Source organism: Manacus vitellinus, unplaced genomic scaffold, assembly GCF_001715985.3.
Source record: "Manacus vitellinus isolate BGI_N305 unplaced genomic scaffold, ASM171598v3 scaffold_7_pilon, whole genome shotgun sequence".
Taxonomy (NCBI): domain Eukaryota; kingdom Metazoa; phylum Chordata; class Aves; order Passeriformes; family Pipridae; genus Manacus; species Manacus vitellinus.
Window position 1 is genome coordinate 23,438,850 of NW_021940813.1, and position 24,348 is coordinate 23,463,197.

The 24,348-nt window shown below is 42.1% G+C and overlaps 1 protein-coding gene across 2 annotated transcripts; it reads left to right on the forward strand.

Annotated features, from left to right (window-relative positions):
- Positions 1-5,254: 5,254 nt before the first annotated feature.
- On the forward strand, positions 5,255-16,447 carry CHAMP1 (chromosome alignment maintaining phosphoprotein 1). Of its 2 annotated transcripts, none has more exons than XR_003916340.1 (2): positions 5,255-5,388; positions 10,004-11,888. XR_003916340.1 is itself a non-coding variant. In XM_018084287.3 (2 exons), exon 2 carries the CDS (start codon positions 12,806-12,808, stop codon positions 15,665-15,667), a length of 2,862 nt encoding a protein of 953 aa, XP_017939776.2. In that variant the 5' UTR covers positions 5,276-5,388; positions 12,745-12,805; the 3' UTR covers positions 15,668-16,447. The 2 variants fall into 2 exon arrangements, 1 of the variants encoding a protein (XP_017939776.2); XM_018084287.3 differs by lacking the exon at positions 10,004-11,888 and adding an exon at positions 12,745-16,447 and having other exon boundaries at positions 5,276-5,388.
- The last annotated feature ends 7,901 nt before the right edge of the window (positions 16,448-24,348 follow it).

Here is a 24,348-nt window from a genome sequence, read left to right on the forward strand (position 1 = left end):
TGTTCGAACTCAGCGAACTCAGCGTGCTGTGAGAGCTTCATTGCCACAATAGTAACTTTGTTTTGCAAATTCAGCTTAGCTGAAAGTAGAGACAGCATCCCCACGGAATGGGAATTGTGTCTGATTACATCACAGCTGACTTTGGTGCCATCTGTTTTCTTGCCTTTAAAATACAATGTTCTACATTTAATAATTAAAAAATTTAAAAGATTGTCTTCTACATTTAATATTGCCCACTCGATAGCTTCACTGAATTTCTGTTGTCCTGTTTCTTGTTGAGTCCCAAAGTGTGACATTTAGGAATATGGAAATCACCCTGTCTGTCAAATGGAGATTGGGCTCCATTCTGTTGGGGAAACTGATTTGGAATGTCAATATTCAGTAAATAAACCTGCATTTGTGCCTGATGCAGTTTTAAATAGAAGCTTATTCAATTCCAAAACATTGTACTGATATCACATTCCGTTTTCAAATACATTCTGTCGCTTCTTTTCATTTAAAACCAAATGACTGTAAGTTGTTTTTGGAGAGTCTTTGGAGGTCAATGGCTCATCTCACCAGCCATGGTTAAGCTAACACTGCTTTTCCTGGAGTTTCTCTGCCGGCCTCTACTTGCAGCATTAGTCCTGAACAGCCCTAACAAAAGCCTGAAATATTAACAGGACAAAACCCACTTACTATGCACAAAACGATATTGAACATCAGAATAAAATATGCTTAAAAAGGAAAAAAAGTACTTCCCTCCCCAAACCTCATGGAATGTTAAAAATCAGTGGGAAATATGATTTGTGAGTTGGGTGGTGCTGTTTGAGTCTTCAGTGATGAGAGGAGAAATTTAAAATTCTCAAGTTATTTTTATTCATATTATAATGGTTTCATTTGAAAGAAAGAATATGTGAAACAAATGGGAAACCTATTGAGTCTTATCTGATCATTTCCAAGTGACTTAAAGACATGCACTCTGTCTTCCCTGCATCCACTTGGGCTTTTCATTGAAGTTCTTGAAGACTGAAAATGTCATCTTGTTTCTCTCTTAACAGTTTAACTCTCCCAAACCTCTTCACTGCTACATAACTAAAAAATAAATATTTTCTAGATATATTTTGTGGTGTACACTTCATTAGGCCACATTCCAATCTCCTGAACATGTCCCATTTGCATACCTCATCTGCAATTAGGAAAATACTATCAAAGGGTCATTACTGTTACATACATGAATATGGTATTTTGATTTAAATTGACACAAACACAGAAGACATTGGACTGCAGTGTTCTTTGCTCAATTACAACTAGCAACCTTGATTAGGGAAAAAATAAATACTCTCCAAGAGAGAGAGTAAAGGCTAACTTCAGAGGGTTTTATATGCTAGTACAAAAATGGCAGATTGACTCGTGGTCCATGCAAGAGCCATAAACAGAAGGCAGGAGATATAAAAACATGCAGAAATTGAAGGTTCTTTTTTCTCCTTTTCTTTAAAAATGTTTGTATATTCAAAAGTGAAATATGAATCTTCTGCATAAAACTTGAAGGTGGGATTTTTTGGGGTCTTACAGCATCAAGGGCCTGGCCTGTTACTACTGATCTGTGCCCAGGTCTCTGTGTTGTGCTGCTTTCCAACTCTGTTATGCAGAAATGCAGATGGTTCTACTGAATGAAACTGAAGTTCCACCCCACATTGTTTCTTAGCAGTGAACTTGAATATGGGCACTGATACCTGACATTACCTGCTGGAAGTTCTTGCATGTTTTTGTCTGCTGTTGAAGGTCATCAGCATCCAGAGACAAGAGTATGTGTATAATTATGTTCTAAGGCATTCAGACAAGAAAATTGGGATATCAAAGGAAAAATGGAAACACTTCCAAAGCTGAATACACTCAGTGTTGTTTCCTTAACTTATAATACTATTCTACAATACAAACATTAAAGTTGATTGTGTATTGAAAACTTTTAAGTTCCTTAGTTAAAGATCAAATAGCGAGGAAGAAAACACTTGGGAATACGTTACATAAGGTAGAAATGTATTCAGGAGTATTTAAGACATACTGCCAATGAATTGTGAGCTCTCCATAGCTACCATGTTAGGTAACAGGTTTGTTGCTCTATTAGTTACAGTCGCTAGCACATAATAAGAAGAAAAAAGGCAATTTCAGAAAGTAATTTAGAGGCCTAAGGGAAAGAATTAAATGAAACAAAATAGCTGTCTTGTGTGATTATACTCCATGCCTTCAAACTGTTAACATTTTCACTGAGTTCACAAGTGAATATGATCTTTTTTTACATTTTGCTTATGCAAAAAAAAAAAAAGATAATCTAGAACTGCAAACTATATTCAAGCATCTTTCAGAATAATATTAACTGAAAGGGGGAAGACCTATGGAATTTTAGCATGATTTCATAAATCAAACGAATTCGCTAGATGTAGAGGGAAAAAAGTTCTTAACAAGTTACAAAAAATGTTTAACCATACAGTACAGAAAAAGTCTATTAAAAAGAAAAAGTTATTCACTGAGGTGGCTTCTAGTGCTTTATGTATTCTCTATCTCTGTTTTCTAGTCCAATACTTGCTCTGTAATTGCTAATCCAGCAAAAAAATCTCCATGGAGTTTCTTCACCTTCTTTGGGAAAACCTCTTGGCTAGGCTGAAAAGAAATCCTTCAAGTATTCCAAAATCACCTACAGATATCAACAGCGTGGAAAGAGAAATTTACTTAGTTTGGCCAAGAAGAATGTAATAAATGGGGTACACCTCATTTGTTTGGAATTTATTAATTGTTTAATTAAATCCATGCTAAATGGAAATTATTAGATAAACTACAGAAGCTAGAAATTAATTCAAAAACCGTGAGCTGGGTGAAAAGAGCTGGCAAACCAGAAAAAGACTGAGATCTCAGGATGAAATGAGAACGATAGTGAAAACAGGTTATTAGCTGGGTTTGCATTGACTTTACACACTATTTCCAAAAAATGACCAAGGCAGGAGTCAGCTAGTGACATTTTGAGTGATCAAACACAGATAAAAAGCAAGTACAGGAGGGATGAGTAGCAAGAGTGCTCTTAACTGAAGACTTGGATGAAAATAAACATTTGGTTTTTTAAGTTAGTCATGGGAAAACCACAATCCACAACAGGTTAAGGTTCTGGGAAAGTCAGTCACTGTCCTCAAGTGTGTCAGGCACTGCAAGTCCCATAGACATAGGAAAAACTTGCACCTTCACAGCATGCCCCCAAGACCTCCCCCAGGGCACCCAAAAAACTGCTTATCACTGTTCAGGGAAGATGCTTTCAAGATGTCAGTAAGGGGGCGATCAGGACAAAGAAGGAGGGAAGACTGAGTAAGCTTCTGCTCCCCAAGAGCACATCATATGGGAGACAGCTGAAATCAGGGAACAAGGAAGGTGGGTTTGAACTACAGGACATGGCAACAATTAATATATAACCTATAGTCAAAGGGAGATGAGCCTGGGACATGACTATACAGAAGAACAGGCAGGTACCCAGCCTGCAGTGCTAGATTTCTCATTGAGATCTAGAGATGGAATAAAGAAAAAAATTCCTCATCGGTCAGTAATTGTGGTTGATCACTACACTTTTGCTACATTTTCACAGCATGTGGGATTGATTTTCTTGCAAACTTAGCTAAAACTGATGAAAAAATACTGCTTCTATCCAAGCAACTGGTGAGGTGCAACAGATCACTGATAAATGCTGCCTGACACAGTGGCTGGTGTCAGTAAGGAAATGCTTCCAAGTGTCCAACCAAAACCTCCCTGGGGCAGCTTTGAGCCATTCCCATATATCATATCACTGGGTACCACAGAGAAGAGCTCAGCACCTCTCTCTCCACTTCTCTTCCTAGGGAAGCTGTAGAGAGCAATACGGTCAGCCCTCAGTCTCCAGGGAATCTTTCCATCACTGGAGGTGTTTTAAGGAAAGACTGGATATGGCACTTATTGTCCTGGTCTAGTTGATGTGGTGGTGTTCAGTCATAGGGTGGACTCAATGATTTCAGAGGTCTTTTCCAACCTCATTGATTCTGTGATTCTCTCCACACTGAACAAAAGGCACTGTAAAAAAACCAAAAACCCCCCAAAAGACAAAAAGCACTTCCTGAATTGAGTGGCCCAGAACTGGACACAGTACTCGAGGTGTGGCCTACTCAGCAGTGGTGAAGCCACATCTTGAATCCTGTGTTGAATTCTGGGTCCCTCTGTTCAGGAAGGACAGTGAGGTGCTGGAGCAGATGCAGAGAAGGGCAACAAAGCTGGTGAAGGGTCTGGAACACAAGTCCTGTGAGGAGCAGCTGAGAGAGCTGGAGTTGTTTAGCCTGGAGAAAAGAAGGCTCAGGGGTAACCTTATCACTCTACAACTTCATGAAAGGAGGTCTCTTCTCCCTGGCAACTAGTGACAGGATGAGAGGACACAGTGTTAAGCAGTGCCAGTGGAGGTTTAGGTTGGACATTAGGAAGAAATTCTTCACAGAAAGGGCGATTATACACTGGAATGTGCTGCCGAGGGAGGTGGTGGAGTCACCTTGCCTGGAGGTGTTTAAGGCAAGAATGCACATGGCACTGAGTGCCATGGTTGACATGGTGGTGTTTGGTCATAGGTTGGACCCGATGATCTCAGAGGTCTTTCTAACCCGATCTGTGTTTGTGTGCCCCCGTGTTTCTGTGTTTTGGGATCTGTGACTGTCTCCACCCTGACGAACTGCACCGTGAGGACCCGGGGGGGCCGCCCCCCCGCTGTGCAGCGCCCCTGCCGCGGCGCGGAGGCGCCGCGGCCCGGCCCCGCCCCCGTCCTGCCCGCCGCGCCGCGCACACGTGACCCGGCCCGCCTCCCGCCGCCGCGCCGCCATTGGCGGGGGAGCCCGGCCCGCCCCCCGCCCGCGCCGCCGGCCCCGGAGCTGCCGAACGGTGAGTGCGGCGCGGCGGGCCCGCGGCCCCGCCCCGCCCGGGGGCCCGCCGCGCCCTCCCCCCCCTGCGCGCCGCGCCCGGGCCTTCCCCTGAGCGACCCCGCCGCCGCGCGGGGCGACGGCAGCCGGTGCCGCGCGGGGGAACAAAACCGGCGGCCCGCGCACGCAGGGAGAGAGAAGGGACGGCGGGATAGCGCCCGGCCGGCGGATGAATGGGCGGGCGGCGTTCCCCCCGGCGCCGACAGGGCCGGGCAGCGCGGAGCCGGGAGCGCCGGGCCCGCAGGCACCCGCTGCCCGCGGAAAGTTTCACAGCGGTGCCGGCGGGGCGAAGGGGCGGGACGGACACGCTGCCGGATCCGCCTTCCTGGGATAGCGAGTACGGCACGGGACGTGTCCCCGCCGGGACCAGGCCCTTCCCTGATGACAGAAATAGCTGCCAGGAGCGGCTGCGTCGCACGTGGGAGCAGGGAAGCAGGTGCAGAGCCAGGGCTCACAACGTGCACGATTCTGGGACGCATGTCCTGGGAGGAGCGGCTCAGGGAGCTGGGGGTGTTTAGCCTGGAGAAGAGGAGGCTCAGGGGTGAGTGATCTTATCACTTTGCAACCATCTGACAAGAGGCTGTAGCCAGGTGGGGATCGGCCTCTTCTCCCAGGCAACCAGCGACAGCATGAGAGGACATAGTCTCCAGCAGCGCCAGGGGAGGTTTGGGTTGAACATTGGGAAGAAATTCTTCGCAGAAAGGGTGATTAGATGCTGGAATGGGCTGCCCTGGGGGTGGTGGAGTCACTGTCCCTGAAGGTGTTTAAGGAAAGACCGGATGTGGTACTGAGTGCCATGGTCTAGTGGACGTGGTGGTGATCAGTCATAGTTGGACTTGATGATCTCAGAGGTCTTTTCCAATCTAATTGAATTCTCTGGTTCTGTGAATTGTTTATAAGTGAGGAATATAGAAACTTTGGATTTCATTTTTCTCTTACGTCATCTCCCCTTGAACCCCATTTGCTTTCAGAGCAGTGTAAATGAAATTCTTACCCTCATGTCACCAAGATTCTCAACCTTAATTCACAGTTCCTGACTAGATTAAATACTCTAGTGGGTCCAGTGGCACTTCACCAGCTCAGGTTCAGCACTGCAGCAATAGCATTTCTGGGGCCGTTTTTGGAAGCCATGTATGTGGAATTGTGAACTTGGAGTTAGAAATCCTTGTCAGAATTACATGGAGTTAATTTTTTTCTATCCCCAGTCTGTCATAGGTACATTGATTTCACTCTGCAGCTTAGACTGTTATTAGATCTTTTGTTGAGAACTAATATTATTCTCTTGATGAAGAGAATTGTCAGTCTCATAATGAAGAGCGAAATCTTGCAAAAGACCTCCAGTTCTGGCCACTTTGTTTCTTAAATCATTTGCATGTGCATCAAGTATTGTCACTTTGCAACTCTCCTGTAACCTGAACGTTTCCTGAAAACATGGAACCTCATAATATAGCCATTTCATTCCTGGATCTGGTGTCTCCCATATTCTCAGCATATCTTAGCATTCAGTGGCTGGTTGGGTCAGGGTGTTTGTGCCTTGTTTAGGTGTGGTTTTAAAGACCTGGTTCAGCAATTGTTGCTCATGGAACTTAGCCCAAATAGATTGACTGTTAGCTGGGAGTTCAGATGTGAAGATGCAGTCAAATTCCTGTGGACGCTTCTGGATTAGCAGGAGCATAGTGCTGGCTGTCCTGATCATAGTGCATTGGAAGCGACCCCCATACCTGCCATGTGCATTGTGAAGCGCCTGCTCTGCCACACTCTGGGGATGTTTGTGTGCAGCTTCCTCTGGTAGCTAAACTTCTGTTTGCCAGTCACAACACAGGGATGTAGCTTCAAGAGAAGCACCATGCTGCCACCAGACTGCCATTTACTTTTTGGCACTGCAGAACATGTCACTTTTCCTTTTGCTCAAACACAGCAGTAGTCTGGATCTGCTCCTGCTAGCAGAGGCAGTGAAGCAACTATCCAGCTTTCTTGTGCTGGGAACACACTTACCATTGGCCCTCTTCACTGATAGAGGATATTGCTGATCTGGTTGCCTATACAAAACTTCCAAGGCTGATGAAAATTAAACAGTGATCCTTCCTGTGCAGGGGCTGATATAGGGAAACCAATGTAGTTGCAGAGCGTTGCAGAAAATCACAGGGTTTTCTTCTGGAGGGTTTTCCCAGTTATGGTGGTGTCATTGATGTGTGTTGCATGTCCTCTGTCTGCTTGAGTCTCACCAGGCTTGATTATTTATTGAGAGGAAAAGAGTTCTAGAGCCTTCTGCCAGTGAGAACCAAGACAGCCTTATCTGAGCAATGATATGATGGACTACTTGTTGCTGTGTTCTGAAATTCTTCATGGAATATTAAAAGCAACCTGTAATTTTCTGTGCTCGCAGGCAGTCTACATCTTTAGATTTGAGCCCTGACTGCTTCCCTCTCGTGCTACCTCATGACAGTTACAGCTTAACCTCTGTAGAGGAAAAATGCAGACATATATTAAATGTTGCAACACTGAGTGTAGAGTGTGTTTATTAAAAATTATCAGGAATGATTGGTAGACTCGTAGCTATGAAATTGGAATGAAATTGAGAAGTGGACACAGGTTGTTCGCTGCCAGAGTCAGTGTTGTGCCATTCCCTGTGTGGACTCGTTCTTATATGTAATATTTCCTGTGCATTTCTTTTTTTCCACGGGGAGGTTTCTGAAAGGCTGCAGGAATTATGGCTTAATCTTTAGTGAGATCCTTATGGAAGATGGGATGTGGAATCCAGGAACTGTTTCTGAAGTGCCTGTGTGTGTTGACTGGGAAGACATCAGGAGATCTCTCCGCTTATGCATTAGCTTAGGACACTCCTATTTCTCAGTCTAACATGAGCTCAACAGGGTTTTCTGATGCTGTTTGACTCAGCTCTGCAGTTGCCCTGCAATATATGTAACCAACTTTTGGTTGATAAGTTTGCATTTATCTCATTGCCTCTGACTTCTTGGGTGCTTCTGTCTGCTAAATCATGACTTTAATCTCTTGGGTGCTGAGCGCCAAGCAAGAAAATAGTGATGGTTGTTCTTTTCTAGGTAGATAAGTGTCCTCATTTCCAATCCTTTCCCCCTGCTATTCTTCTGTTTTTCCTGTGATGGAGAAGATTATGGCCAGGACTGCAGTGTAGGGGACAAGGAACTGGTGTAAGGATCTTCAGCATCTCTGTGGAGCGAGGAGAGAGCTGATGGTAGGAACCTTTGTATGTAGGTTCTAGACGTATGTAGGTTCTAGACGTGTGAAAGAAGGGGGGGGGATAGGTGGCTGATGGAGCAGGAGAGACTGGTGGTCCCACCATTGAGACTTCTGTATCTCTTCGAGCAGCTTTTAATGTGAATGATGGCCATTGATTTGTGTCACTTCAGGTCATCTAAGAGCTGAGTTGGTGCTGATGCTGTTACTGTGCTTGACATCTGTGGATATAGTGAGCTTGTAGACAGAAGCACTTATCTGTTCAGGTAGATTTCAGTGGAAAACTTCATGTCATAGGAAGACTCTGAATGAGTCTTGGCTGCCTTAAGTTTAGTATTGCAAACTTCAGAATCTTAGTTGAATCATAGTATTTCGTCTTGAACTGGAGGCAGGATGCAGACACAGGACAAGCATAAATGCTGGGCTTCAGGCTTCTGCTTCGATTGTAATGTGTTCTCGGAGCAGATAATTAGTTCTGTTTGGCTGCATCTGTATTTGTTTTCTCAGTGTTGCAGCCATGAAAAGTGAGAAAAGTAGGAGGGGATGCAGAATGACCAATTAAGGAATGCATTGTGCTTTGTGGTGTTGAAGTGGCATGCAGCCTCAGCTGTAGCCACTGCTGCACTGCATATCCTGTAATTGAGAGTTTGTGTAGGGGCGATGCTCAACTGTTCTTTTTACAATATATGTATGGCCTGGCAGAGTGTTCAGCAAAACAGAGTGGCCTGGGGCCTGCACAGCAGTTATCTATATGTGCATGGGTGGCAGCTTCTTTGTTGCTCCCAGGAGTATTCAGGCAGGCCTGAGACATACTCTAGTGGCCATCTCCCTTCTGCTTTGTTTCATGGGGGACCTGTTGCTCATGGCAATTTGATCTTCATCCTGAAATTCGTACTCTTCCTCAAAGGGCTTCAGAAGGCTAGAATGATGTTTGGATTAAGTACTTGGTCCCATTCTCTACAGTGCACATGGAGCACCCTGACAAATTGATTACACCAGTTATTTTCTTTACCCTTTTTATGGGTTTGAGTTGGAGCAGTGCAGATCTAGTTCCCTTTAATGTCTGTAGTAGTTCATTTACACTGAGGGAGTGTGGTCCATCTCTCTTAGTGTTGCCAAAAAGATGCTGCTGAGCACAGATTCCATCACAGTTCATGCAGGTCCAAAGCCATGGAGACCTGGTTACTGAGCATATGCTTTCTAGACTGGCTGGCTCTGCTGGTGTGGAACTGTTTAGGAAACAGTGATGTGTTGTTCCTTACACTTTCACCCAAATACAGGACCTAGTGCAGAACAAGTTCTGGTGCAGGAGTAGGCGGCAAAGAGCAGTGTGAAGCAGACGTTTATCTGTGTGATAAACCTGAGTATAGAGGAGAGCATCAAACAGAGCCATGTAGAGACAGTGGCATTGGAGCTCAAAGAGAGAAGGGATCAGGAGGGATTGACAGGACAGTCTTTCAGACTAGCTGTTTAGATATATGCTAAGTGAACCAGCAACATCTCAGAGTTCATTCCTTCAGAAGTGTTTCAACAAATTTAAATTGACAGCATGAGTTAGTAGTAGCTCAGTGCTGTTTAAGTTTGTTACTAATCTCACAGTAACTATTCTAAAACTAGATTTACTGTTCCATATACTCATGGCCTAAGATGCTGCAGTAACAAAGAATTGTCTTGCTCAGTAGTATGCCTTAAATAGATAGAGATTTCAACAGAAGAGGCAGTTTCTTCAGTGACTGCCAGCTACAGTGGGCTGAAGTTACAAAACTACAAATGCTGAGTGATGGCAGTGTGAGAGCTCTTTAATGTTATTTCTTATGTTATTTTTTATGCCAAAGGCTTGAATGTCAAGACCTTTGGATGTCTGGGCTGTGCCTGTAACTTCTTTGGTTCCAAAATACTCTTGTGGTCAAAAAAGCTTAGCAGCAACTTGGACAATTTTTGGAAGGGAGCCAGGGACTCTTTCTCACTGCTGTATTTGGAAAGAAAATGGAAAGTTTCATCATAAGGTAAGATAGAACTGAATAAAAGGAGAGGATGGGAGATAGGGAGTGTAGTTGAGTGAATTACAGAAAACTGCAGAAATGGCAAAAGTTAGGTGATGTGCAAAGGGGAGGGAAGTTGTGAAGAGAATAGCAAATATTGTCTGGTAGACTTTGTTGTAAGCTGTGGTAAATTCAATTTGGAAAATCCTTTTTTGTTTTCTAGAGAGAAGAAAATGGATAATTCAGGATTACCATCAATTTTGGAATTGACAAATTCCCTTTCAAATCTAAAAATGTGATTAGTGCAGTATGTCCTAATTACGTTCTGCTGTGATTTGGTAAAAAAAGCCTCCTTTTTATTTACCTTGTATAAGCAATTCAGAATTTTTGGCTTCCAAATTGAAATCTTCCATTCCTACCATCGTGCCAAATCCCCCAAACAAAACATACACTGTAATTCATAAAGACTTGAAGGTCTTTTGGAGTGTTAAGTAAGACATGACGAGCTTTGGGTTTTTACAATTGGCAAGTTATTTGCTCTTGCAGTTACAGACCACTGTACTCTATCTTTCTGTTTTGTTTTGATCTTTTACAGGAATAAAAAGTTGTTTTAAGACTTCAGGAAGTGTTTCATGGTCAACGCTGAATGCGGTATGGACTACATTTTGAGGTGTCTTTTGTATGGCTGCTGGTAGCACTGGGAAACTGCAACTTACACCCCGAAGGTCCTCCCACTTCAGTGTTTGTGGAGCAGTGCACTTCTCATGTGCAGCTGGACTGCAGTTGGGTGCTGTGCATTTGTCTCATAGTTGTAAAGTAGGATCCTTCTTAAAGCTCTGTCTGTGGTCCTGCTATGTCTCCCAATTGGAAATCTACCTGTTCCTGTGACTTAATGTGAAGTGTGTATGCACACTGCATGCAAAGAAGTTGTTCCATGAGCAACTGAGCTAGTGAACCTTTATTTCTTAGGGATTTGTGTCCTCTGCTTCTCAACCTGTCCCTCTTTCTTGTTTTTTTTTGCTGTATCCATCTCATCCTTTAGCAGCACTGCTAATTTGCTTTCATTCTGTCCCTGCCCCAAACCCAAAGCATCTCACTGCTGTAGTATTTTTAATTGTCTCTTTCTCCCTAATTACGAGCTGAATCAGACATTGCTTGTTCTGCGTGTTTTTGCATACTGACCATTTGTGCAGAGGCTAAACAGAACCAGGCACTGTGAAATGACATATTCGACTGTAGCCTCAGTGGAGGCATTGCTTTCATTCTCTTCTCAGTTCCTGATTTTCTTGAAATGTGTAGAAATGTAAAACAAGGCTGGATTGCTTTGTCTAGTTTGATTGGCGTTGACTATAGGGCAAAGTGTTTGTGTAAGCCTCATTTCCATGAGAAACAAGGGTAAAAATGCCTTAGGAATAAATTAAGGAAACTTGCTTGAATGCATATTTTTAGATTTGTTTTTAGTCTAATATATATTTAGACAGGAAAATTAGTGTTAAAATGACACAAAGATTTTGAGTGTTTTGAAGCAGTGTGTCTTACAAGACCCCCCAAAATTACGTTGATGGCTTAGCATGATAATCATGTAACAACTGTTTAATTTCAACTTAGAGAAAAAACCCTGTTCATTTCACTTAAATGTCCAACAATATGGTTTTCAGCTTATTGTAGTAGCTGATCCAGATAAATTCTGTTGGAAATAGTGGAATCTAGCCAAATCATTAAAAGACAATTGCATTTCAGATGCTGCATTTCTGGGGGGGGTTGTGTTTGTTTTTGGGGTGCTCGTTTGGTTGGTTGATTTATTGTCGAGGTTATTTTGTTGTTAGTTTGGTTTTTTTTAAGGTCTTACAAATGCAATAATTTTGAGAAATTCTCATCTTTCTCTTTGTAGTGAGGCAAAAAATGCTTTTGATACATAGGACTGTCAACTACACCAACTGAAAAAAACACCCTGTTGTTTTTCTTAAATAGTATTTTTGTTGTTATTAGGGCAGCAAATGAAATAATGGAATGGAAACGATTCTTTTTATAATGGATAAAGTTTTTATGATCAGCAGCATTTGTTTTTCATGTAATTAGTGAAAGGAAAACAGTGTTTAACAGATGAAAACAGGGCCTAGGATTTAGGCTGCTGTTTTCTTGAATTTTTTTTGTCTTTGTCAAAAATTGCTGATTTGTTTTGAAATTTAATGATGAAGGTGTGTTTTTGAAATGTCTTTATCTCAGTGGCAGTATTTCAAAGGACTTTCTGTTTTCAGTTTACGTGTGTAATGGAGAAAGCAAGTCAGGTTTATCAAGTGAAATATCACCTGGGTTCTTTTTTTTTATCGTTTGCTTCCAGATTTTTTACAGAGGTAGGAAAGCCTATTATTAAATATTAGCTTTGTTTTTTTCAAGCTCAGCTGATGTTAAATGAATTCCAGAGTTGGAGACACCTATGTTTGTATTTCTTTATGAAGTTGTTAGTACCTGTGCAAAACTTAGGCTTTCTAAAAAGAGGTGTGGGAGGGGAAGTGCACCTGATTATTTAGGAATGACAAAGAGTTGAAATTAACATGGACAACTGACTATACAGATTTTTTCCTTTATTGCAGAAACTGAAACTTCCTCTTTAAAAGGTGCAGTGCTGTGAAAACTGTTACTGACCGTAGAAAAATGGACATGTTGCAGATACTCCGTAAAACCACAGAACGCTTAGAGTGTGACCACTGCAGCTTCAGAGGAACGGACTATGAAAACATACAAATTCATATGGGTACCGTTCACCCAGAGTATTGTGACGAAATGGATGCTGCTGGTTTGGGTAAACTTATATTTTATCAAAAAAGTGCAAAACTGTTTCACTGCCACAAATGCTTCTTTACCAGCAAGATGTATTGCAACGTGTATTATCACATCAAAGCACAGCATGCAGCACCTGAGAAGTGGAATGAGGAGCGGAAGGAACAACGGGTAGAAGGAGATTCAGATTCATCCAAAAAAAGTGTCACATTGGAGCCACAGAAACCTACCCTTTCCCCTGAGTCGCACAAACCTGCCCTTTCTCCTGAACTCCCCAAATCTGAACCTGTTGTTTCCCCCAAGCTTCAGAAATCTTCTGCGTCTCCAGAGCCCCAGATATCTGCTCAGGTGACTTCCTCAGAGGCAGACAAGTCAGCCCAGACTGTATCCCCAGATCCAGAAAAATCAGCCCAGGCTACATCTCCGGATCCAGAGAAGTTAGCCTCAGCTGTGTCCCCTGATCCACAGAAGCCATCCCCACCTGTGTCCCCCGATCAACTGAAGCCATCTCCTGCTGTGTCCCCTGACCCACAGAAGCCATCTCCTGCTGTGTCCCCTGACCCACAGAAGCCAGCCCCAGCTGTGTCTCCAGAGCCCCGGCGGCATTCCCCAGCTGTGTCTCCAGAGCCCCGGCGGCATTCCCCAGCAATGTCTCCAGAACCCCGGCGGCATTCCCCTGCTGTATCACCAGAGCCCCGGCGCCATTCTCCTGCAGTGTCTCCAGAACCCCGCAGATATTCCCCAGCTGTGTCACCAGAGCCAAAGAAACCTACTCCAGCAGTATCCCCTGAACCGCGGAGGTATGCCCCAGCTGGGTCTCCTGAGCCACGGCGGCATCCCTCCCAAATGCGTAGGCCTGCTTCTGCTTCTCCTCCTGAAACCCGGAGACCTGCTTCTGCAGTTTCACCGGAGTCATGGAGACCTGGTCCGACTGTTTCCCCTGAGCCCTGGAGGTCTCACGAGGTGCAAAAGTCTCCGACGGTTTCTCCCTGGGCTCCAAAGCCTGCCATGTCAGTGTCCATAGAGTCCCGGAGGTCTGCCCCTGAGTCTCGAAGGCCTGGCCCTGTTGTGTTGCCAGAACCTAGGAGGGTTGTTTCTGACTCGTGTAAGTCTACGTCGTTTTCTGAATCCCAGAAGTCTACTCTTGTTTCTTCTGAGCCATGGAAACCCATCTCATCTGTTTACCCTGAAGGCTGGAAACCTGTTCTGTCCCCTGATACATGGAAGCATTCTCCCCCTGTTTCTCCTGAGCTTCGAAAGTCTAGTCACACTGTTTCCTCAGACTCTTGGAAGCCTCCTTTCTTTCCTGAGGTCCGTAAGCCCGGTATTTCAGTATCTCCTGAACCTTGGAAACTCTCTGAGTCACGGAAATCTATGTATTTTTCTGAAACTCAGAAATCCACCTCTGCTGCTTCGTCTGAGATTCAGAAACGGGCTCATTTCCCTGAACCTCGGAAGAGAGTGCTGTTCCCAGAGTCTCGTAAATCTAATCCTACTGCCTCTACTGATGTCCAGAAACGTGCCGTCTTTTCTGAGCCCCAGAATCAAATATCTACTTCTGCTTTTTCTACCGAAGGTCAAAAACAAGCCCTGTGTTCTGAAACCCAGAAATCAGCTCTTGTTTCTTCTGAAGTCCAGAAGCACGCCCTATTTTCTGAAGCCCAGAAACTTGCTCCCATTTCCTCTGAAGTTCAGGAGTCTACTTCCTTTCCAGACTCTCAGAAATCCACATCTCCTGAAATTCAGAAACATGGCCTCTTTACTGAGTCCCAAAAACCTACTCCTGTTTCTCCTGAGACACCCAAACAAGTTGTTTTCACTGACTCCCAGAAATCTACTATTTCCCCTGATGTTCAAAAGCACGCTGTATTTTCTGAGATGCAGAAGCCTGCTGCTGCTTTATCCTCTGATGTCCAGAGACATGCTGAAACTACTGTACCTTCTGAAATCCAGAAGAATATCCTGTTTTCCGAGCCTCACAAGTCTGCTTCAGGCTTTTTCTCCGAGCCCCAAACACCTAGTGAGTCTGGCGAGAGTGACTTTCTTTCTCACACTTTAGATGATCAGAAACCACTGGATGACTTATTCTCACAGGATGAACAATCATTATTAGCCAAAGAATCACCAGAAGACATGCTATATTCATGCCCAAAAAAGAAGCCCAAGAAGGAAAACCAGAACTCAGATTCTGAACTAAATATCAGTGAGTGTGGAAAAACAGAGTTGGACTCAATGGAGATAAAGGAACAAGAATCCAACAGTGACCAAGAGCAATATGATATGGAGTCATCTGATTATGGCAAAGAGAGCAAAATGGATGCAACTACTCCCACGCAGCCACAGTGTGTGCTGCAGTTTACTGAAGAAAAAGAGGCTTTCATCTCTGAGGAAGAAATAGCAAAATACATGAAGCGTGGCAAGGGAAAGTATTACTGCAAAATTTGTTGCTGTCGTGCAATGAAAAAAGGTGCTGTCTTGCACCATTTAGTTAACAAGCATAATGTTCAAAGCCCATACAAATGTAAAATATGTGGCAAAGCTTTTCTCTTGGAGTCTCTTCTTAAAAACCATGTTGCTGCTCATGGTCAAAGTTTGTTGAAGTGTCCCCGTTGTAATTTTGAATCAAATTTTCCTCGAGGCTTTAAGAAACATTTAACCCATTGCCAAAGCCGTCATAGTGATGATGCACCTAAAAAACACTTGGACAACCTTGAACCGCTTGAAGAACAAATTTAATCTTTTTTTCTCCTTGTGCTAGAAAAGCTAAATTTACAGAAGTGTTCAAAGTGTTACTGTATGTTAACCAAGTAGTTTAGCTGATCTGACAAGTCAGAAGATGCATGGTTTATTGTGCTATGTTTACCTTGTCTTTTATAGCTGTATTACTGAAGAGATTTACTTTTGAAAGTCATTTTAAATACGTGTTCATGTCTTTGTATTACCCATCAGTAGAGTCATATTTTATTTTTCAGATGTACTATGTTTTTGAAACCAAAATGGATACAAAATAGTTTTGTAAAGATTTGTAAAACGTATAGGCAATTAAGGACTGGAATGGCAAGCAATCCATATTTTCCTGTGAAGACAACTTGTTTTTTCACATTTGTTAAATGTTGTATTTTTCAAAATGTTTTTATCAAGTTCTCAAATCTAAAATTCTCACTAAATTGAATGTGAATGAGCCAGGTATGAGAAACTACCAGTGTCCTGGAATAATGATGCCCTGACGTTGTAATTGAGTGTATAGTCAATTGTTGGAAATTCATTGCACTCAATTCTTCGACTTGTCTCAGATTTAGAAGCATCAAGGTACCTATTTTGTGATTCTGTGTTTTGGCCATGTTTTAAGCATGTACTAATATACATTAAATTGATAGATTAACGTCAGACTATGTATAGCTCAACACTTTCTCTTGATGATTCAGATGTTTGTAATGTCAGACAACCTCTAATTTTCTTGTATTTGGTGAAATGTTATGCTTTAATGTTTTAACAATAAAAAGAAACCCAACCTGGTGTTAGCCATTTTCCTTTTTGTTTTTGTTTTTTTTTTTTCAAATCTAGAATGAAACCTTTCATGTTCAACATATTCTCTTCTAAGTATCTTTGGCAACAAGAGATGCAGAATTACTGAGGAGTTCTGCTCTGAATGCTTCAACTTCCCGGTCATCAGCCTGTGAAAGAAGGGTTAGTCTAAATTTCATGTCTGTTTTAGAAAAACACATCATATGTAAATGAAGGAAAACGTGCAAAACAAGAATTTGTGCATTGTTATTTAGCATGCTGTCCTGTGTGATTTGCATATTATCTGTTAAAAAAGCACAAGTACTTTATAATTCAGAAGGAATACAGATTTTAAGTGGAGGTATCACAAGGAAGGTTTAATTCTTTTCAGGCTAAATTATGCATATACTTAAGGTGTTGTAAGTATTGGTTTAGAATATGAAGGTGTTAGTGTTAAATAGTAAAAAAGTCTTAGAGTGTAAGCTCCCATCAAAGAGCTCTAGGTTGGTTTGACTGAAGACGGTACTTTATTCCTTTTGTCTTTCAAGTGTTCTGGAAGTATGGCAACAGGTATTTAAAGCTCTGTACTTCAATGATTTCTCAGCACTGCCTATTTAGAGAAGGAGTTAACTTCCTACCGTGTCCATAGAAATAACTTGAATGCATTCTGTGACTTACTAAAAACCAACAGAAATAATTCACTTGACAACATAGAATCATAGATTCATTCTCTACTTCCTAACTATTAGCAAATACTATTTCTTGCAATGACAAATAATGCACATTGACGAAAGTCAGCATAGTGAAATAATTTCCTAACTCTATAGTATATCCTTAATATATACTTGAGTATAACACAATATTCAACTTTCAGATTCTCTGAATTTTTAAAGGAGGTTACTTTAATAGGTAAGCATATGACTGAAAAAATGCTTCTGTATGGACTTTTAGGCAGTTTCTTTTATACATTCCCTATCCTTGGAGATAAATCTTTTCTCTGTATGCTTGGAAGGATGCAGGTTTCAGTCACTTTCACAAAGAATGGATGAGGGAAAGTACAAAATGAAAACAGAATAAAGAAACACCAGAAAGATGTTAGCTGTGGCCATACATGCTATACGAACTTACCTTCATCTTTTTATTGTAAAAAGAGGTTAATAATTGTATGGAATGTCCAGTCATGTTTTCAAAGTGCATTTTCACAAGCATTCTCTCAAACTAAAAGTAGTCTGTAGAGAACACATTTCATATTTGGGAAGAGATTCTTGCAATTACTAGTTTCAGTAATATTTTCTCTTATTCCAGCATACCTAAGAGTATCTATATATATATATATACACCTGGTATACCTGTCTAGGTATACCTGTATGTTACTTAAGCTCTAGGTCAAAAAATCATATAGAATGTTACCTAGAATGTGAACTTATATATAATGGTAATGGTACTGGTTGGTGTTATATTAATGATTAATTGGGGGGGAGGAAATATTTTTAAAATCTGAAGACCATTTAGGGTTCAGTGTTTAAAATAAGAATTATGGACTTCACAATTGCCTATTCTGAGAAAGATTATAAGAAGAATTAAATTTTAATTCATATAGTAGAAACCAAGTCAAAGGAATTCTTGCTAATTTGTTCAGGTTACAGAATCTGCTGGGAACTTGCTGGTTTTTTCTTGTGTTGTTGATTTAGTCTGTTGATCTGACTTGTCTTGCAACTGCAAGTGCTGGTGCAATGGAAATAAGTGTGAGGGGAACATTTCTTCTGAAGGTAGAGGCCCAAGTCCAGAAGGGACAGTGAGCTCAGGTGGGCTTATGGTAACTCAGAAACTGCACCCTCCATCACAGACATGCTAGCTAAGTTGCTCATCTGTGATGTCTTGGCAACTCAATTGCATTATTTCTTCACATCTGCCTCTTACCTGTCAGTTGTCTGCTGGGTTGGTCTTTTCTTTCGCTGCCTCTCTACCTTTGTAGTCTATGTTACTGAATGCTCCAGGCAAGATTCTTCTTAGGCCTCGTGAGAGAGTGCCAAAGCCACAAGTGCTAACCCCTGACAAAAAGGATAAATTGTGTGTGTATGCTTAGTGTTTCATTAGCTGAGCTCAGAGCCTTGGAATCATAGCTGAGACGTGCTGTTCTGTTGAAGCTGCAGGGTAACTCTCATTATACCTGAACAATCCATGACTGCAACAGAGGTTTGTATAGGTATCAAAACTAGATGTTCTGATTCCCCGTCTCAAATGCTTGTGTTAATATTAACTCTTCAAAGTGCACAGCCGTCTGGAATGTCAGACTAACGCTTCCCCCTTTTGTGTCTGTGAACATTTGACTGTTCCTAACTAGAAGTACATAGATGTCCGGATGCTGTACCTTTCAAGCTCCAGAGTTTAAGCAAAACAGTGGAGAAGCAGGCACTGATTCCCAGTGGCTTTCTCCAGTGCTGCAAGAGAAAATTTAAAAATAGTTTTCTCTTTGTATACTCAGCATTTAGTTTCATTCCTTATTCTCCTCCATGCACAGCTGTAGAACTTGAAGCATATTGAGGAAAACCAGTTCCTTTTAAGTAACTTCCAAACCTGCATTTTAAAAGTGAAAAGAAAAATAAATCATTTAAATCTAATGATGAAAATGAAATGCTTGTATTAAGAATAAAGATACCTAACATAGGTACCTGTCATTGTGACTTGGTAGAAGACTAGAAGTTTTACCAGTTACAGCATCCATACGTCTATGTACTTCTAGTTAGGAATAGTCAAATGTTCACAGACACAAAAGGGGGAAGCTTCTGGCAGCTTCTCAGAGAAGCCCGCCATCCTTCTGTAGCCCCTCACTACTAAAACCTGGCCATGCAAAGCCAACATGTAAGTGCTGCCTTAGTGGAAAAAACTTGAACAAGGAAAACATGGGACTGTTACTGGGTGGGGTGGGTGGATTGGTGACTGCAGACACAGAGAAGTCTGAGGTACCTAGTGCCACCTTTGTCTTGCCCTCACCAGCAAGGTCTCCCAGGCCTCTGTGATTACTCCAAGGGTTGAAGGAGTGGAATTACTACCATTAGAGAGGGTTGAGTTGGGAGTTACTCAATCTCAACTCGTACAAGTCCATGGGACCCTATGGATGGTTTCCCAGGGTACTGTGAGCATTGGCTGATGTCTAAGGCAGTTGTATCTTTGATGGAGTTATCACTGGCATTCTATGAACATTAATACTTATGGTGACTCTGAGGACAGAATCTTTTTGAAAATTGAAGCAGGCGGATGTACATCTTAAAGCTTCTTCAGTTCTCCCTCTTCCTGCAGAGTTTCCAAATATGTAACATTATAAAGGTTCAGCAATGCAGTTGCTACAGACGTGAGTTGGCTTGGTGGTGCTGTTTTGTTACGGAGAACAGGAAAGCTGGTAAGGACCAAATGAAGAGTTTGGAGAAAATGAGCTCTGCAGTTGAAATTATATCTCAACATGTCAGTAACACACATATTGGTACTACTGCCTCATAGGTGGGACAGAAGGTTTTTACATGAAGACATATGTGCACTAAAGAGATAATGTAATGACCTTTCTGATGTGGCTCTGGCTTAAGGGGTTACTGCTCTCAGCTGTCTGATTCCCTTTGTCTGTGCACTGTTCCTTAACCCCTTTTTGTTGAACTGTCCACCTGTGTGATTTCTAAAGCAGAAACTAGTCTCTTAAAATGTCTTGTCTGTAAATATTTTTTTTTCAAAACCAGAATAATTTGTAAGTGCCTGCATTTATGGCTAAATGAAGCATCCCACTGTGGTGCAGATGGGGTATTAACATCCAGAAGGGGCAGAAGAAGTCAGGTCGGACTGAATGGTAGGTAGTAATTAAATATTTCTTAGCAAAAGAGCACACACATAATAGGAAAAATTTCTTCCGAAAGGAGTGTTCAGCCAGACAGTCTAGACCGGGAGTCTAGTGGTGGAGTCACCATTCTGGAGGTATTTAAAAGACATGTAAATGTGACACTTGGGGACATGGTTTAGTGGTGGACCTGGCAGTTCTACATTTACAGTTGGACTTGATGATTTTAGAGGTCTTTTCCAACCTAAACAGTTCTATGATTCTGTGATTCTGTGTGTAGCCTGTGTGGACCAACTGCATGTCACCTCAGGTTTCTTCCAGGACCCTGTCACTGAGTACTCTGGGACTTGTATCAGCTGAGCCACAGGCCTCCCTGTTAAATGAAATGCTTTCCACATCATTGCGAGGCAAATTATTGTGTATTAGAATGTTAAATGGTATTCCTTAAAGTTAAAATATTTTCCTGCATAAATTAATTATTTATGTGGAAATTATACCCAATGAATTGTGAAATACTAATTTCTTCTTGTTCCAGATGCTGTTCTGCTCTGTACTCAAACTACTATACCTTGATACTCTTCCTCTGTACTCTGAAACCAGTATCTTGGTCTAAAAGTCAGCATTAGAAATAAGTGACAATATAGAATATTACCTTCTCATAAAAAAAATAATTGCTGTGGCTAAAGGCAGGGTGGAGTTGACACAAATAATCTCTTAAACAAACTAAACATTCCTGGTATGCATGTGAGAGAAATATGCATTGGACAGAAATGGGTTATGTGTGTACAAATGCAGTGTGGCTTTTACTAGTATCACTTGTTCAGATGTGAGAGATTGTTTTGTTACTGCTTTCTCTCTTGTCTGACTTCCTGAAGATCTCAGAGCTAAAACGATTTTCAAAACTGGAAACAAAACAGACTTTATACCCTTTGGACTCTGCTAATTTCTGGGGTGTTTGCAGTAACTAAAGGAGTACAGAGTGTTAGTATTAGTGTGAAATACTAATTCATGTGTTGCCAGATTTGATGTACGTTTTAATCTACACAAGAGAAATACTGACACCTTATTGAATTGTAATATAAAGATTTTTATAATTGATTTTTTTAACTCTAATTCAGTATGGATGCTTTCACATTTAAAATGATTCTATACTCTGACATTGCTGTTTGTGCATTGCTAGATTATGTTATTAATTTTTTTAGTCTCCTTGTTATAAGATTCTTTTTATTTACTCTGGGATCAGCAACACATTTTTTGATTGGGCAGTACCTCTGCTGTAGCTGCAGAGAAGTCTGATTGAGGGTTGAGTGCATCAGCCTGCCCACATGAACACTGGCTGCCTGACTTTGTGCTGGGAAGCCTGGCAGGGAGCATGGGAGGTGCCAGCCACCTCCTAGTCTGCAAATCTTGCTGCTACTACTGCTTTCTCCTGTGCTAACAAATTATTATACAGCATAATTAGGCTCTCCAGATGCTGGTGTGCCCCACACAGGGCTCATGTGTCTGGGCAGTGCAGCCTTGTGGGGTGTGGGATGCACACACTTCTGCTCTTCTACCACCCCACCAGGGCTGTGGGGCCTTTGCCTCTTGACTCAGTTTACTATGCCTTTAACCTCTTTTAAGAAGAACTGTAATATCTGCTAAGATAAAAATAAAGTGATGGACAGGCAATGATAACAGCGTTGTGGTTTTGCACACATGAGAACTATTATGACATAAGGATCTTGAGTTTTGATTTTTTTGATCTCTTGCCCAGAGAAGTTGTGGATGCCCTATCCCTGGATGTGTTCGAGGCCAGGTCGAGTGGGGTGTTGAGCAACCTGGTGTAGTAGGAGGTGTCCCTGCCCATGGCAGGGGGTTTGAAGCTACAGGATCTTTAAGGTCCCTTCCAACCCAAACCATTGTGTGATTCCGTGATTCTGTGCTGCACTAAGTGCTTTTTTATCTTGTTACTGCTCACTGCTCTCTGGAACACAGTTTTGGAGAAGTTGTCATTAGAGGGAGCTACAGAGCAATTTATGAGAATATCGGCTTTAAACATATTAAATACATGTGGAATAATAATAATACACAAACGATTGGTTCAGAAATTACTCTAGACTTTTGTTCTTATTGTGGTGAATTAATTTTGGCCTTCCTAAGACTGATTTCCTTGCCACTGTATCCTAAGTCCTCTGTTTTAAAGCACTTGTTTGTTTTCTTTGACACCTCTCCCTGCTGTGCAGTATTTCCATTCCCATATCACGTGCGTCATTTACAAAGATGTTTAAAATATTTATGTAATTTCCAAAATATAACCGCTCTTTTGTTTCCTAGGTCACTACTCCTCTCATCTTGGTAAGAAAAATCTCTAAGGGAATTACAGAGGAGGCCTGCCCTTCCCATGGTGGCACTGAAGCGTTGGGCTGTACTTGAAGCTCCCCAATGCCAGCCTGCTGTGCCAGGGACCTGTGCTGTGCAAAAACTCTGGAAGTGCAAAGAGGATTTAACTACAGTCCACGGCAGCTGGTGCATGCAACAGAAATGCAGCCTCTGGCTGATGAGGGTTTAAAAATCTCAGACCTGTTTACCATTAGAAGGTGAGAGAATGAAGCAGGGCCACAAGCATTCCCTGCAAGTCCTGCTCATACAGCACTTACAGCTGGCCCCTGCTGCTTTTGTGAAAGATCCCAGCACAGCTTGTCACCCAGCGCTTACAGAGGGGAGGGTCACACAGAAATTGCACAGTGATTCACAGTCACACAGAAATGCACTGGAGGGAACTAGTGAGATGGAAAAGAGAAGAAATGTGAGAAACCAAATTTAGATCCAGGTTAAGCTTCCCCAAGTCTGAGCAGAGAGGGGACTGCCTCCAAGCAGGAAACCTGAAAATACAAATCCAGGTGTAGCTGGCACTTGCTGGGTTTTGTGTGTTTCCACTTCCAGCATTGACAGCACTTTCTTGACTATTGGTGGATGGCGAGACAGTGACTGTCTTGCTGTCACTATCTTAGAGACATTTATTTCTTAATTTTATCTAATATTAAATCAGATATAAGGGAGAAATTATTTACTGTGATGGTGGTGAGGCACTGGAACAGGTTGCCCAGGAAAGCTGTAATTGCCCTATCCCTGGAAGTGTTCAAGGCCAGGTTGGATGGGGCATTGAACAACCTGGGATAGTGAAAGGTGTCCCTGCCCATGGCAGGGGTGTTGGAACTAGGTAATCTTTAAGGTCCCTTCCAACCAAAACGATTCCGTGATTCTCTGATGTGTCTGTGCTCTGACACACTGCCTTCAGATGCAGCCTGCCCATCTGCAGTCATATTTCCATTTGACATCTTCAAGGGGAATTTTGACTGAGTGAGGCTGTGCAGTGCTCGACTTACTGAGGCAAACATTGTTTGCAGATATAAAACACAAGCCCTGAAACTTCTGTGCATCATTTTACATTGACTTACTGTGGTCTGGGCTGTCTCCAGCATTTTTCCTCCCTGTACTCATTACTTAAGATAATAATGAAACTGAATAAGTCAAATGACCAACTTGGCCTTGACATGATCATAATGTTGTTGAAAGTGTGGGGAAAAACAAACATACTGCCTTGGCCATAGGAACCTTCCTGCTTCATTTACAGTAAAAAAGAATCAAAAATCCTTAATTCCTTCACTTTCAGACTTCTCTGATACACATGCACTCTAAGGCGTTGCACAAAACGTTAGGAGAAAGAAGTCAGAAGACTTTCATAATTTGATCTTTCAAACCTGTCAATGAGAAATCCTTTGAAATTTATCTTCCCACTAAAGAAACCCAGGTGAAGCTGTAGGGCTGTTTTAATTGTAATAAAAACCATCACCAGAGACGGTCACATCACTTGGAAGCAAATGCTAATTTTGAGTAATGATCTCTGACTGCAAAACGAACTGACAAAATAAGAGTGATAAATGGTCTTAGGCAGGATCGTTGGCATAGCCTTCGTTGTGGTTTTGAAGCAGCAAGGAAGGATTGAAATACCTATGCATTTACAACAGAACTGGAATGATTTATCTGCTCTGGTTTATGTCAGCACGTTTCTGTGCAAATAGCTGGAATGAAGATTCCAGTTTTCCTG